Source organism: Gopherus evgoodei, chromosome 7 (assembly GCF_007399415.2).
Source record: "Gopherus evgoodei ecotype Sinaloan lineage chromosome 7, rGopEvg1_v1.p, whole genome shotgun sequence".
Classification (NCBI taxonomy): Eukaryota; Metazoa; Chordata; order Testudines; family Testudinidae; genus Gopherus; species Gopherus evgoodei.
The window spans coordinates 102186190-102201671 of NC_044328.1; the positions used below are offsets into that span (position 1 = coordinate 102186190).

Below are 15482 nucleotides of genomic sequence, written 5' to 3' on the forward strand. Positions count from 1 at the left end.
ATTCAACAATCCCTAGAGTGCTATTAACAACCTGCATGGAATTTCATAATTAAGCAATAAAACATGAGTGACAGTGCATTTCTGAAGAATTACAACACATTTCAAGTGGTGTTTTGCAAAGCAAGGTCAAAGGACTAACCAACAGAAATCACATTAAACCACTGGACATTTTCTATCTGTAATTGAAGTCCCCCCCTACTCTACCTCCATGGGCTCCATGGAAAAGTGGAACTAATTCTCTGTAGCAAGGTTCCTGGGTTCTTTGATGTGCTGGCATCAGAGACAGGAAATCCTACGGCAGCTTCATTTAAAATGAAAATGTCAGGTTTGAAATTAATTAAATATGAAAATAAATACAATCAGTTCAGTAGCTCATATGCTGACATTAAATCCAATTTGTTTTACACTGTGCTGCATTTTCCATTTGTGAGAGGCTACAGGCTTTTGTACTGACCATGACAATACATGTCACAACAGCTATGGGGGCAAAGATAAAGGAAAAGCTGGTAAGAGGGTACCAGAGAGACAGCTGAAATTTGCAGAACAAACATGCTGAGTAAATCCTCAGGCAATAGACCAGGGCCTATTGACATACCAGCTGGAGATCTAGCCAGCAAGCTGCACATCTCTGCTAAAATAATCAGCAGTGAAATAGTTAACAGTGTTGCCATTAGATTACCACCACTGGGCTTCAGAACTGAAGCTCCAGATATAACCTCTGTGTTAAACTTACTTGTCAAGAACTCTTTTCATGGGGCAGCACAGGACACTCATGATCGCAGATAGCTGCAGGCATGTTTTGTAGGCTCTGACAGCTAATGTGAACCATTTGTGTGGTTAGCCTGTTTGGTGATGTGACAGAGGAGACATAGCAGAATTTTAGGGAAATATACATCTCCTTGCTGCAGGAAGTAAGACAAATAATGAGTCACAGTGGGGCTTCCATATGCTTGAGAAAGGAACCTTCACTAAGGGGCCGGATGCAAACTGAAGTCAGTGGGACTGTGCCTTGTGCAACACTGCTCTGTTTTAAAGGGACAACAGGTTTTTAGATCAAAATGTAAAGATCAGTTGTGCATTGTTCTGGAGAACTGGGCCAGGAAGGTTTGGAGCATTAGGGGCAAAGTGGAAGTGAGCCGAGACAGTCTGCTAGCACAAGCAGAAAGAATCAAGAAGTCCTGCAGGGAGTACACTCCAGACCTCTCAGACAAATTACACAAGCAATGCTCCGTTTGGTGCCCATGTGCCGGTCTCAAATTTCAACCAAAAGGAGCACTTAGCTTTTCAGACCCCACTCAGAATAATCAAAACCTCGCTTAGTCCAAGATTAGACAGATGATTGAGGTAAAAAAGGGCATTTGTAGTACAAGTCTGGTAGAAGGACAACTTTCCCAATTCATATTCTCCCCTCTTTCCTTCCTCTCCACCGGCTCCAGGAAGGAGCTTCTGACTCACATTGGTAGCCAGCCCTGGCACACTTCTCCTCTTGCATGTGGGGGGAGGGGGGAAGAATCATGACAGCTGGGCCAGCCCTACCACCAGGACCATCCTTGCATTTCAGGCATGCCGCTGTGGTCTTTCCTCTGTGCACAGAGAGAAAGCATTAACCCCTCTCCCTGCTAATCGCTGTTCTTTGCAAAGAACAGTGGATGCTCTCCATGCACCTGCATACATGCTGGGCCTCAACTACATTCCTAACTTAGCTGGCTCCAGACTCATGCAAAGAAAGCAACAGGGGAAAAAATGTACAAAGCATATTGATGTGAACAGAAAGGGTTTCATTGTTATTTTTCATTACAATTGACAGATTTAGGTAAATCATTCTCCTGAAAAATGGTTAGCCCAAACAAGAGCTCTGTGCTACAGCATAAGCACCAGAAAGTTAAATTGACTAGAAATAAAAATGAAACTGAATGCTCTACTTTCATCATCCAAGGAGAACGAGGTGCCCACCGCAAACAAGCAAAGAAAAGCAAGATATGTATTAGGCTTTACATTTTTCACTTTAAAATTAGTGTTTTATTAATAAGAAGGGAAAGGAATTTTAAAAAGATTAATTTGCGTGTATATCGACAGTATCCCTCTCCTATTCCTTTTTTGCCTTAGGGACAAACTCATTATTAAGTTTTTACAACAATAAAGGAGATTCATTCAATGTTTTTAAAATCTCTGTAAACAAAGGGAATAAAACTGATGCAAATTAGAGTAACTTGGCATTACTGTTATGGCTTACAGGGAGTCCCCAAATCCTGTTAGAGAAATACTCCACCTGTGTAGTGATGTATGTCACGTGCAGAAGGAGAAGAAAGGATTTTTACTATATTTATATTTCAGAACAATAGGAACGTTACCCAGTAACCCACTGTGGAGTGCTAGAACTGGAAAGGCAAAAAGAATTAAAATCTCATCAAGCTGGAGATGTAGTAAAAGGAATGGCTTTATACCTGTACATTTTGAACAACATCTTTAAACGGAGATGATCGCTGCATCCATGTGTTCACCATGTCCATTGCTCTGTCAAAGTTCTTTACATATTCTCCATACATCTTCAGAAAGGGAGCTAGTTTTTGAAGGATGTCTCCCAGCCGTGGAGTTGCATTCCTATTGCAAAGAAGGCAGATAAATGTGTCTTGAAACCCACACTATTGCAGGAGCGCTCTCTCTCTCTCTCTCTCTCTCTCTCTCACACACACACACACACACACACACACACACACACACACACACACACACACACACACACACACACACACACACACACACACACACTTACTTTGACCCAAATTTAGCCTTGGTGTACAAAGGGGCGATTCCTTTTTGACATCACTAGGGGCGCACCCAGATTTACACTAAGGCTGAATTCAGCTCTGTGAAATTTTGTTAAGAGAATAATCTAGATATTTGTCCAATTAGAAAAGTAATTTACTGAAAACAGCATGTGATTTTTCACAGTGATTTTTTTCCGTATAGCCAAAGAACTGAAGATGCAAAGAGGCCACGTAGTTACCTTTAGGCACTCCACCTGGAGGTTACATGTTAGCACATAGGAAGGACACAGAAGCTCAGTAATACATGAAGAACTTCCCCACAAATTCACTTTCCTTACAAGTACAAACAACAATATAGGAAACAGAATGTCCTGAATAAATGCTCCCTTCATATTTTGGGCCCCTCAGGAGGCAGACCCCAGGAAGTGGGGGCTGGGAGCAAAGTTGGATCTAGATTTTCATATCTCCTAAGTTTAAGGCTTGACAGGGGCTGGCCTAGCTCACAGAAAGAGAGTCGGAGAAGCCACAGGGTTACTCTAACTTACAGAAGCTTCCCATACTCATTTATGGGCTGCTCTGCAGCCCGGATAGCTTGAGCACCGAGAGCTGCCAGCCTGGTCACCCTCCCTTCATCCTACCACATGCCCTTTAAACTGGGGTCACAAAGGAGAAGAGCACATTGCAGTATCCCTCTTGGGCTGGGGAAGTTTTCAGCTACTTTCTATCCCCCTTATGCCACTGGAGCAGCATTCGAGGGCCAGAATTCAGACAAGAATGGAGGCCTAGGAGAGACAAGACCTCAGGATGTACACAGGGCTTGTTAGAAAAGATTTTATTCAGGGTCCAGGAGATGGTGTTATCCCTTATCTGTGCATTTGCATTCCTTTTGCGGACTGCACGCACAAGGGAAGGAATAATTACAATAATGGTTAATTGGCCCAACCATCACAATGTTGGAATAAGGCTGGATTGGAAACCAGCAGATTTGGGTTCTATTTCAGTCCTGTGTGACCACGGCAAGTCACATTTCCTGAGCGTTAGTCTTCCTGTCTGTGACTACCCTCACCAACCTCATATGGGTATTATAAGGCTTAAGTACAGTGACATCTTTAGATAGCTATGTGCTAATATTAGCAATCCCAGGTGGCAATCCTAGAACTGATAGATGTAGGCTGGGATTTTCCAAGGAGCCCAAAGGAAGTTCTGTGCACAAGTTTCTATGGAGATGAGTGTCTAACTCTCTCAGCCTTGGTCTACATTGGGCGGGGAAAATCGATCTAAGTTACACAACTTCAGCTATGTGAACAATGTAGCTGAAGTCGATGTATTTATATCGACTTACCGTGGTGAGTCAACTACTGCCACTCCCCCGTCCACTCTGCTTGCGCCTCTCGTGGCGCTGGACTACAGGAGTCAACGGGAGAAGGTTCAGGGGACGACTAGACTAGATGTGATAAATCGATCCCCTGGATCACTGCCCACCAATCCAGCGGGTAGTGTAGACATACCCTGAAACTTTTTGCAAATGCCAAGTTTGTATTCACTCTCAAAGTAGGACCTTTCTCCCAGTGGCTGTCTTGCAGGTCATGGCCATTAGGAGACAATGGCTGCTTGTCATTTCACCCCAACACTAAGCTCATAACTTAAATTTTAATCTACATTAAACCGTACTAGTCATTTAATAGCCCATGCATGCGTTTGACTTCCCAGCATCCTTCTGGTGTCTAGTCTTCCTCATAGTTAGTAATGGCTGACCCCATAGTTTCTAATCACGTTCAAATGTGAATCTTTTTGCTTATTCCCTCTGGTCACTGATGTACAATATGAAAAAGAGTGGACTCAGCAAAGTAAGATGTGAACTCTGATCTTGTCTCCATCATTTCAGAGTAGATAAGTAGGTTAACTTTCGGCTGACTTTATAGTTTAATATAACAACAGTGTCAGAACACACTACGCTTGCTACAAGAAGAAAAGTCTTTACAGCCAACATGTCATCTCAAATTTAATTTTCCAGGTCTATCTTACAAATAGCCTGCCTTTCCTGCATTCCATATCTTCTGTATTTACAACTTGGTGCAATTTTCAGGGTCTAACTGGAGCATAAACATTAAAATAATTATGATTATAGCAGTTTATCTTGCAGGAGACAATGCATTTGAATTTCAGAGTCAAACAGAATTTGATATAAGGTATAAAACACTAATGGAACAGATTTGACAACAGACATATTTACAGATCTACGTAACTTGTCTAGATGCCTTCATACATTGTGTGAAACTATTTCTAGTAAAAATTATATTTACAGTTAATCTTAATATAGTCACAATTTAGTTCTTAAAGAAATGGACTGATCAAATCAAGCCTTAGATACAGCACACAAAATTCTATTCCATTATAGAGCACGCTAGCATCCTTGTATAAGTATATGCATTGATGTTTGCCACCGCCTTTCTGATTGCCTCACCGAACCACTTGTGGGGCCAAAGTAATATAAAAATAGTAAGTGGTCTGGCTGTCTTATGGCATTGTAATACTGAAATGGTGGAAATACTGTCAATGAGGACAGCTCTTAAGAATATAAGAACAGCCATACTGGGTCAGACCAAAGATCCATCAAGCCCAGTATCCTGTCCTCTGACAGTGGCCAATGGCAGGTGCTGCACAGGGAACGAACATACAAGGGATGATTGGATGCCTCGTCAAGAAGCTCCTTGCAATGTTTTGGTCCCATAATGCATTCTGAGACAATTTTTTTTATTTAGGTTTGTCTTTGTATCTTGTCATGTATTAAAAAAAAGGTATGATGGCCTACTGTATTATATGGGAAATAGTGTGTTCTTGTGGAATTAAAACCTATGTTGTAAGATTAGGCTTTCTGATCGCCAGAATGCCTGCAAACTGAATGTTTATTTGTAATACGTTGGTTTACCCACCACTCTTGCGTAATTCTTTTTTGGAGCTCAGGCAGGAGAAACTGTCCATGAAAGCAATAGATGGAGGAAATATTTGAAAAGATGCCAGTTATCACTTCAGCTGGAACACCTGCTTCTGACAATTTAGTGCAAAATACCTGCATGGAGAAAAAAAAAAAGACATTACCAGTTACTTAATATAAATTTAAAACCTGGCATTATGTTATGAACCATGTTATTTAAAAAATTACTAATGTGCTTTAGTATAGGATCACATGTTCTGTATTTTGGAGTGTGGGTTTTGTTTTTTTCTTTGAAGCTACATTGTATGTCACACAGAATAATCTGTTAAACAAGACTCATTCTCTTTCAGATGGGAAGGTTAAACTCATTTAGGTTTAAAACTAGTTTAGTTATTTTTTGATGTGAAAGCAAGTTGAAGAAAAGCAGATTTTTCTTCCTACCTGTCTTTATTAGATCCAGGTCAAAAGTACTCTGTACATGAATGAAAGTGAAAAGCACTCCCTAGATTTTCCTAAAGTCCCTGGAAATAGACCTCTGCTCATTCAAACCCAACCTACCCCATATTTCCATATAAATCTTTAGTCTGGGGGCAGAGTGGAAAGGGCTCTATACAAACAATGGCTTCTCTAACTGCATTCATAGCAAGAGGACAGATTTCATTGTTAAGAAATCTAGTAAACCTGACTTACCAAAGTGATTCACCATTTTTATTCCTTCTTTCTCCCACATTCATAAATTGCACAACTGCCTGGGTGACAATCATGGTCCAAACCCCTCAGTGGGAGAAGAGAAGGTTTAAACCCCAAAAATGAGCAGCCAAACCAACTGACTGCATACTGTATTACTGTGGTATTAAATTAAAAAAAAGAACCGAGTCTGGTCTTTTATGAAAGTTTGTAGTGTTCAGAAATTGCTGCTCATTACGAGACATGTATACAGATTGTGGTTATGAATTTACGTATTTGTGTATATAGGAAACTGTGCTCATAATCTGTGGCGCAGCTTCACCTCCATCTCAGTGGGGTGGTGGGCAGCCAGGAAGGGAGGGACTGCTTCCCCAATCAGATGGGACTCGCTACATGCACCTAACAATTGTTCAGCCCAGGAAAAATACATTGAGGAAAAAATCAAAGCAAATGGGAATAACTTGAAACTGAAAAGAAAACCCCAGGCTTTGAAAACTAAGAGAGGAGGAAGTTTTCCCCACTTTGAATATCTATAGTGACTGATGGGGGGAGGAGGGGGGGGAGGACCCACCAAACCAAATCTGCAAGCCCTTTTAAAATAGAAGGGAGCTAAAGTGAAATCTATTCAGAAACAGAGCTAAGTAGGAAGCTGTCTGTGAAATGCTGGATTCCCCCCAGAGTTAGGGGATAGCCTGGGAAACTGTTCAAAAGCTATAGGTAATCTGTATTCAAAAAGGGACGTTAGCTAATATAGAAGTTTTACATTTGAGTTGGTGCCTTTATGTTATTTTCTGTGTAACTTGTGTATATGTTGGCTTCCCTTACACTCATCTTTGAGTCTGTGGTTTTTCCACTAAATAACCCTTTTGTTTATTTTTACCCAAAGCAGGTATCTGGTTGTGCAAACTGTGTGGAGTGTGTGGGGTGGGGTGGGACAACTGGTTTCGTGCCTTTGGGGGTGATGGACAGGAAGAGAAAAGTCAGTTTGTCCGGGAATTAAGCACTTGCGAAGGATGGGGAGCCTCAGAACTAGAAGGACTCCTGAAATCAACCTACAAGGCATAACTAGGCTGGTGGAAGACAGGATGAGACCTTGGGCAGGCTACTGGTATCAAAGATCTGAGCTATAACAGCACAGCATTAAAGCACACTAAGGTTATAGGGCTGGAGGTGACAGAACATCTTACTGATATTAGGTTGGATAGTAGGAAAAACTTTTTCACTAGGAGGGTGGTGAAGCACTGGAAGGGGTTACAGAGGGAGGCGGTGGAATCTCCTTCCTTAGTGGTTTTTAAGATAAGGCTTGACAAAGCCCTGGCTTGGATGAGTTAGTTGGGGATTGGTCCTGCTTTGAGCAGGGGGTTGGACTAGATGACCTCCTGAGGTCCCTTCCAACCCTGACATTCTATGATTCTATGTTCTGGGTGATCCCCAAAACATCACAGTACTACAGACACTAGCGTCAACTTTTCTAAACAATTCAAACCTCTGACCATTTAAACACACAAATGAAATTAAAAACTGCAGTATCGTTGTACCAGTTTTACTTTTACCCCCAACATGAAGGAGGTAAATTAAAGAGCGTGGCTAGGTGAAGAATCCAGAGACATAAAGGGCCTGATTCTGCTGAGCTGATGCAGGTCCAACTCCTACTGACAAAAGCCTGTCAGGGGTCACAATGCTGTCACAGATTCCATCATATCTCAAAGCATTTTACTGTCTCCATGATTTCCTTTCAGGATCTGTTCAGGAGAGTAACTGCTTCCTCTTTGTGGTCCCTACAGTGCTAGTAGCTGAGTTAATTCTTTCCTACTCCTTATGGTCTGTTTTAATGGTACTCAGCAGAGATCAGAGGATTTAAAAAAAAAATAGGTGATTGTTTAGAGCCCTTCACCACCACCACTTTCTTCAACCAACATCTACTGTCTTGTCTCAAGTAAGCTGAACTCATCCTTCCATCAGCAAAACCAGTTTTAGCTTTTGGAAGCCAGCTTCTTTACTGTGTACACTTAATATACTTTGTGCACAGTGCACGCTCTAATGGGGACCAAAGTATGTGCAATACCTGTAGGCTGAGTTGTAAATGGTACAAGAGCTGTCGATCTGGAGCCCGAGCTGAAAATGCCAGCCAGTTTAAGAATACTGGAAGCCAGAGAAAAAGGAAGTAGAAATGGGACTGTGGGCTGGAGGATGGAGAGGAAGAAATGTTTTGCAGTGAGTAACCTATTAAGAAATGGCAAGATCATGACTGTATTTTAGTAACATTTTCTATGACTCAGCCATGATTTTAAGAGGAAATTACCAAGCCAACTCTCAACTCTACCTATAACGTCTACCTAAATTTTACTTTTTCTTACTAATAATCTGATGTCACAGAAAAAGTCTTAAACTATGTACAAAGTAATCACAACATCCACATTTATCTGAAGAAATCTGTTTTGTGGATTGAAAATGAAGCACAAGTTGATCAAAGCAGAATTACCTGGTCCAGTAGATGCAATCTTTTAACATAAGCCTCTTCTGTATGAAGCAGTTCACTGGCAATGTTGAACAGCTTTTGTGGCTCTGTACACTGAAAAAAATATTACAAATGAAGCTATCCAAGAATTAATATAAACCCTTTTTTCATCAAACATTCTATTTCCCAAGATTCACTAATATTAGTTCATCCCTGGTATAACTATTGAAATGAATTAAGCCATCCCATGGGAGAAACTGCCTCAGCATTTCTAATCAAAGGATCTGTTTGCTGCTAGCCCGTTTTCAAAGTTATTGTCTAAAACCTAATTAACATGTGATGGCTGGTTGTGATAGCACTTCAGTTCTCTGTATTTTGCTACAAATGATAGAATACCCCAAAACAGAAAATCTTTAAATTCTGTTTTCAGGCCTTTACAAATATTAGCACACTAATCTGGTGACCAACATGCTAGACACTACTTTATCTGATGTCTATTTTTAAATTCACGAGCTAAGACTACAAACCAGAGTACACTACAGTATATAGTTTTGAATGCATAAGGATGCAGCTTCCACTATCTCCCTTGAGAGGTTCTTCCACTTGCTATTAGGAAGTTCTCTCTGATATTCAGGTTAAATTCACCTTGTCTTTTATTTTCATCCCATTATTCCTAGTGCTATTCATTCTACCAAACTATTTTCCCCCAGTCCTGGTTTTTACATAATTCAGTCACTTGAGATTGATTATAACATCCCCACTTCTGTCTTAGTTTAGCCTTAGATGTATATAAATTCAGCCCTTTCAGTACTTAAAGTTCACTGAGTCAGCATGTTGCAGACTGAAATACATTTATCCTCTTGACAAATTCTTTAATATCCATCAACAATTTGTAGCATCCAAGATTTTAAATGCAAACTGTATACTTATGATCAAACAAATATCTCTTCTCTCTAGTGGTCCCATTAGAAAATATACAGGTGTTTAAATTAGGAGACAAAGATAGGGAAACTTGCGAAGTTTCTGTATTAGCATTAGTATTTAGTATTAAAATGATTAAACTTTTAATAATCTGGAAAAATGGATGAGCAGAAAGAGGGCAAAATATGCACATATAAATTATTTAGGTTAGTCCAGGCTAGAAGACTGAGAAACTCCAGAGACCTCAATGACTGGGCAATGGCACAGAGATGAGAAAAAAAGCATAAAAAGATTTCCGTTAGAGGAAATATTGAAAAGACTGGACTGTTCCGAGAGGAGATAAATAATAGGGGACATGATAGGGGTACTTTTTGCATAGAGAAGGTAAATCAAGTATTCCTATTAATTCCTGTTTTTAATCAAAACCAGGGAACATTCAGTGAAACTTAAAGCCAACAAATTTAAATTATAAAAGGAAAACACTTAAATTTATCCTGTGGAACTCACTGTCACAAAATAGAATTGAGATCATGAACTTAGCAGAATTCAGAAATTAGATATTTATATGGATAAATGAGAACTCTACAGTTACATTAGCTAGGATAAAACATGCACGATTCAGAACTTAAGTCAACCACTAACTGATAGAGGACAGGAATCCATTTCCATGACTGTTCTACAAAGATGTTTCTTTCATCTTACTCTGATGCAATTCCTCAGTTCCTATGTACTGTGCACTGAAGCTTGCTGTGTGCAATAGGATAATTTATGATATAGCTGTCCTGTGAAATAAGCTCTTATTCCAACCCTCCCAATATTAAAATCACAGCCTGTAAAGAAAACTGAAATAATGTATCATTTTAAATGTGTTGCATTGTGTCCTACCTGGCTCTACACAGAATAAGTACTGATCGCTGTGCCTACTATTTATAGTAAATGATGGGACATCACTGCTTTCATAACCTTTGAACTTTCAAAGGGGAAATAAAAAAACATATATTCCTTGATACCAAGGTATCTCTTTGGTCATTCAAATTGTTAGGAATGGATGGATCTCTTCATGGGGAGAAAGTTAGTTACTTGCCAATTTTGCTGAAAATGGAGGAGTTTCTAGGTGAAAGGCAAGAAGTTTAACCTGCTTTAACTTGACCACCATGCCAGCCGCTAAAGCTATCTTTTCAGTTGTTTGAATTCAAAACTTGAAAATAATTTGTTGCAACCAAATATATTACTTCTCAAAAGTAAAGCTTCATATAGCACACAGTTACTTTTAATGTCCTGGGCCTCACGGTCTGTAACTCAGTTTACATTTCCAAAAAATATGTTGACATCTATTTAAATACCAAACAATGGATAAAGCTAATTTTAGCTCAAACTGGACCTAATGCTTTAAAGTGATATTACACTACAGCAGCAACTCCTGGTGGTGGCAGAGATATGGGCATTTAAGTGGCTGTATTTTTCAATCATTTCCCTTTATAGTCACCTTGCACATTTTAAATGAATGCTTGGTTGGTAATTTTCTCACTGGCATAACCTATAACAAAGTAATTTAATTGTTATAGCCAGTCCTATTCTTGCAGCCTTCCGTAGTTTGAATACCAAGATTGAGCCATACTTAACTCTGTGATTAGTATTCTTGGAGTAAAGCACTGATCAACGTGAGTAAGGTTACAGAATCTGGCCCTAAAGATACTAGGGCAAAAAAAGCATGAAACTTCCAGGCTTTACATTTTATAAAGGTAAAATTAACACAAAGCAAAACTGCCATATGGATGAAGACATTATAGGCTACCTCTTGCTCGGTTTACTCATGTATGCAAATAATCCAACTGAAGTCAGTAAGCCTCTTTACTTGAGTAAAGCAAGAAGGTTTTAACCCAATATGAGTTAGACAACAAATGTTGGTGAAAAAGAGTGAGCCAGAAAACACATGCTTTGGGAGGCAGCATGTGTAATGGTTAGAACACAGGTCTGTGGATCAGGAAACCCAGGTTCTCTTCCAAACCATACCACAGATTTGCTATACACTGGGAATTTCCCCACACTCCTGGGTTTACTGCCCCCACATTGTCTGGGCAGGGGTTTCTCCTGGGCTCCTTGACAGGGGAGGGGAGCCTCTTAGTTTCCGGTAACTCCTCCAAGTGTAGCGGCAGTAGGCCAGGTGCCCAGTTCAGTCTCTTCCCTCTGACGGAGTCTCTTCTCCCCAAACCTCTGGGGCCTCGAAGGGCTGTACACCCTGTTGGGCAGGGTTTCCCCTGCTCTTCACCTCTGTACCTGTGAGGTCTGTCTTTGGCATCTGTCAGTGTCTGCACTGTTTGGCTCTCCAGTAGCATGCCTGCTCCCCAACGCTCTTATTATGCGCACCGAACTGACTGGAGGGGAGGCTTTTAACAGGTTCTGACAGGCCCTTGATTGGCCCCAGGTGTCCTAATAAACGTGACGTAACCCCAGTTCAATTACCAGGGGAAAAGGAACTTGCTTACCCTGGGGCTAATATACCTGCCTTCTATTGGCTAGGTTGGCACATGGGGCTCTCCACACCTTTGGCCCTCCTGGCATGTACTTCACGAGGTTGAGGCTGCCTTACTGTCCACTTCTTGGGTAGACCTTGAGCGAGTCCTGCAAGAGAGTGCTCCCCGCCCAGCCCTTACCCCAGGCCCTCCGGACCTTTCCATTGAGCCCCTGCCCCTTGAGCCCACCCAGGCCCCTCCACCTCCTACCATGACCCAGCTGTGTGCTCTGCATCCGGTTTGTTTCCCAACCGCGCCGAGAGAACAACTGTACACGCTCATGCTTCATACACTTCATTTCCCCACCCTCACATCCCACCCGGACACCAAGTGGAAGGACCTATTACCAGCTGTGGAGGGTGGGGAACCCCTGGTGGGCAAGCTTGTATTCTACCCTAGTTTTGCAGCCAGCCGGGAATATCATCTGGCAGCTCTGCCATGGAGTCATGAGCACGGGTGTGTACCTGGCGTGGTTCACTCCCAACCCTGAAGCCTGTCCTTTCTGTGGTGTGAGGGAGACCCTAGTGCATGTGTATCTTCATGGGAAAGTCACTTAATCTCTCATTGCTATATATAAAATGGAGAAAGTGATGTTTGCCCATTTCTGGAAAGTGCTTTGAGATCTTCTGGATGGAAAGAGCTGTATAAGTACCACTATTGATATGTGGAACGAAATCACTAGCTGATTATAATGTTGTCATCCAGCCATATCTTTGAGTTCAGCATTATGTCAAAAAGATTAAGGTTCCAAGGCTTAACCAAGCATAAACTCAGCATTGAAACATAAACTTTTACTCTTGGGAGTAATGGCCAGATTATTTTATTTATTTAGCATAAATGACTAAAGATACCTGTAAACTTAAACTCCAGACTATGTATAAATACATTCTTGATAATGTACAATGGGCACCAGTGAAGTTAGCTTTACTAATAAGCACATACTGTACAGATAACACGAGTATAATTTTCAGGAAGTTGTAAAATATGTTTCCCTACTGGGTATACACATGCATTATAAATACGCTCTATTTCTGTTCTTCCTTATATTCTTGCTGGATGATTAGTCAGTATAACTACATTGTATATTACAGTTGTTAAAAATATTCTGAAGTGGTTTAAGTATTATGCTGGCTGAATGAGCAGAAGGACAAGAAAAGGGGAAGCAGTAGGCGTTTATTTTGCAGACATGGGAAGCTTATTACAGTGTGTTTAAAGTAATGATTGCACTATGGTCATTCGTTCCTTTTCAAGCAGTCCAATTACTTCTTCCCAACCACAACACATACGTGGCCATAGTTATTCTCCAACAATAAAAATGGGGCAAATTCTACTTTTGCAAAAACACTGGACCAAAAGTTCCTAAAGTAGAGGCCCAGGTTCACGCATATGCAGAGGGATCTCTGAAACTGTGTGAACAGTTATCACAGTCACAGAGGCAAATGGGTAATTACACACACAAAGCCTAGTTGGACAGCTTGCCTGCCGTAAGTGTGCACTGCACGTACTCAGAGCTCAATCAAGTGCCCTGCTATGCACCTACTCAGGAGAGTGAAGTGCACACACATTAGGAAGAGCAGCCACTGCTACACTGCTACTCCTCCTGCAGAAGTGGGTGGAGTGGGGGAAACAGGAGAGGGTTAGTGGGTATAGCCAAGGCTCTGCAAAACCCCACCTTCCCTCCAGTGCAAGAGATAGTGCAGCTGAGCCAGAGCCAAAAGGGAAGTAAACTATACCAACATATGGGAGGGTGCAGATTGCTTCTGCCCTAGACCAAGAGGGAAGCAGGGGAGTGGTGAGTAATTCTTTGCTGCTGGAATGGAGCCGAGAGAAGCTAGACATGACCCCTACTCCAGGTTAAATCCTAGGAGCTGTGGAATGCTGGCCAGTCAGCACCTCTCCCTCCCAGCTGGCCAGCGGGTCCCAGAGACTCGTAAGTGCGGGGTGGGGGGGAGCTTGGTGTCCTTCATCGAATGTCCCCTTCCTCACTGTCGGGACTGTTCCCCTTCATAGACAGCCCTATCAAGCTCCCCCACCCATAGAGGCAAATGGGGGGCATTCTGCCTCATATGCATATTGTATAGAAGTGGGAGGGAACACAAGAAGAGTGGGGTCAGATGAACAATCACCCATAATTTCACATGGGTTCTCTCTCCCAGAAAGCACATACACTTGCGGAGGTGCTCATTAGAGCAGTGATCATGTTAAGAATGTATATCACAACGAAATAACAGCTCAAATCCAAGCTATGACTTTAAATCTGGGGAAAATCACTGTTTAAGTGACACAAGGCACTAACTCCTCATAGACTATGTAGAGCTGTAGGTTACGTCAACAGGTATATGCCGCTAATATTGCCAATTTATTATAAGATGGGTGTGTCTTGAATCTTGACAAACAGACAGACTAGCAAGGTACATCTTATGTGAAAAGTAATCCAAAGTCAAATATGATCATGCTCTTTTTAAAATCAGAAACTTTTCTGGCAAATGATTGTTAACTTCCCATTAAAAAAAAAAAATTGAAAACGGTAGTGAAAGGCTATCTATTTCCTAGGCTATTAAATAAACTTCCTTGTAGACTGGATGCCTCACTATCCCAGGGGTTGCCAATAAATTGATTGTGATCAGATAAGAAATCCATTGTTTCTTAATCACAATTAAGACAAAAAGACTGACAAAACAGCTGCGCACTTTAGGGAAAATTAAGTGGATATATCTGTGGCCTTTAAATGTCACTGACTTAGGAAACAAAGAGGCAACACTCCATTGCACATAAACCACTAAAGAAATAAATTAAGAAACCTGTTTCAACCTTTAGAATGGTGCGACTTTAAAGGTTGAATCAGGAAGCAAACAATGATTTCACATCCTCTTTAAAGCAAAAAAAACGTTATTTGGAACACACAGAGATAATCTGACCAATAGTCTGACCCAGAAATCCAGGTCAAGTTTCCCAACAGATAAATTATGCCACAAAATTGGAACTGAAACTCCACTTATATGTAGGCAGTCTAGTTCTTCAGCCTTGAGACAGAATGAACTTTCAATAAATTATATAGACAACAAATATGAAGAGTTCTATTCAGATACTTGTCACAGCCAGTAGCAGAACACTGGACTTGATGGAGCAATGAGATTCAGTATGGCCAATTCCCTTGAATAAACCCATTTTGTTGCACCCATAATCCAGGATGAAATAGG

General features: G+C 41.1%; 1 protein-coding gene across 2 annotated transcripts in view; it reads right to left on the bottom strand.

The window, feature by feature from the left end:
* FGD3 (FYVE, RhoGEF and PH domain containing 3) overlaps positions 1 to 15482 on the bottom strand; it is a 183338-nt gene that overhangs the window by 48949 nt on the left and 118907 nt on the right. For both annotated transcript variants that reach the window (XM_030569614.1, XM_030569613.1), the window contains exons 5-7: positions 8873 to 8962; positions 5702 to 5838; positions 2445 to 2601 (exon numbers count right to left, since the gene is read on the bottom strand). In XM_030569614.1, coding sequence (XP_030425474.1) covers positions 2445 to 2601; positions 5702 to 5838; positions 8873 to 8962 — 384 coding nt within the window. The remainder of the gene's footprint in view (positions 1 to 2444; positions 2602 to 5701; positions 5839 to 8872; positions 8963 to 15482) is intronic.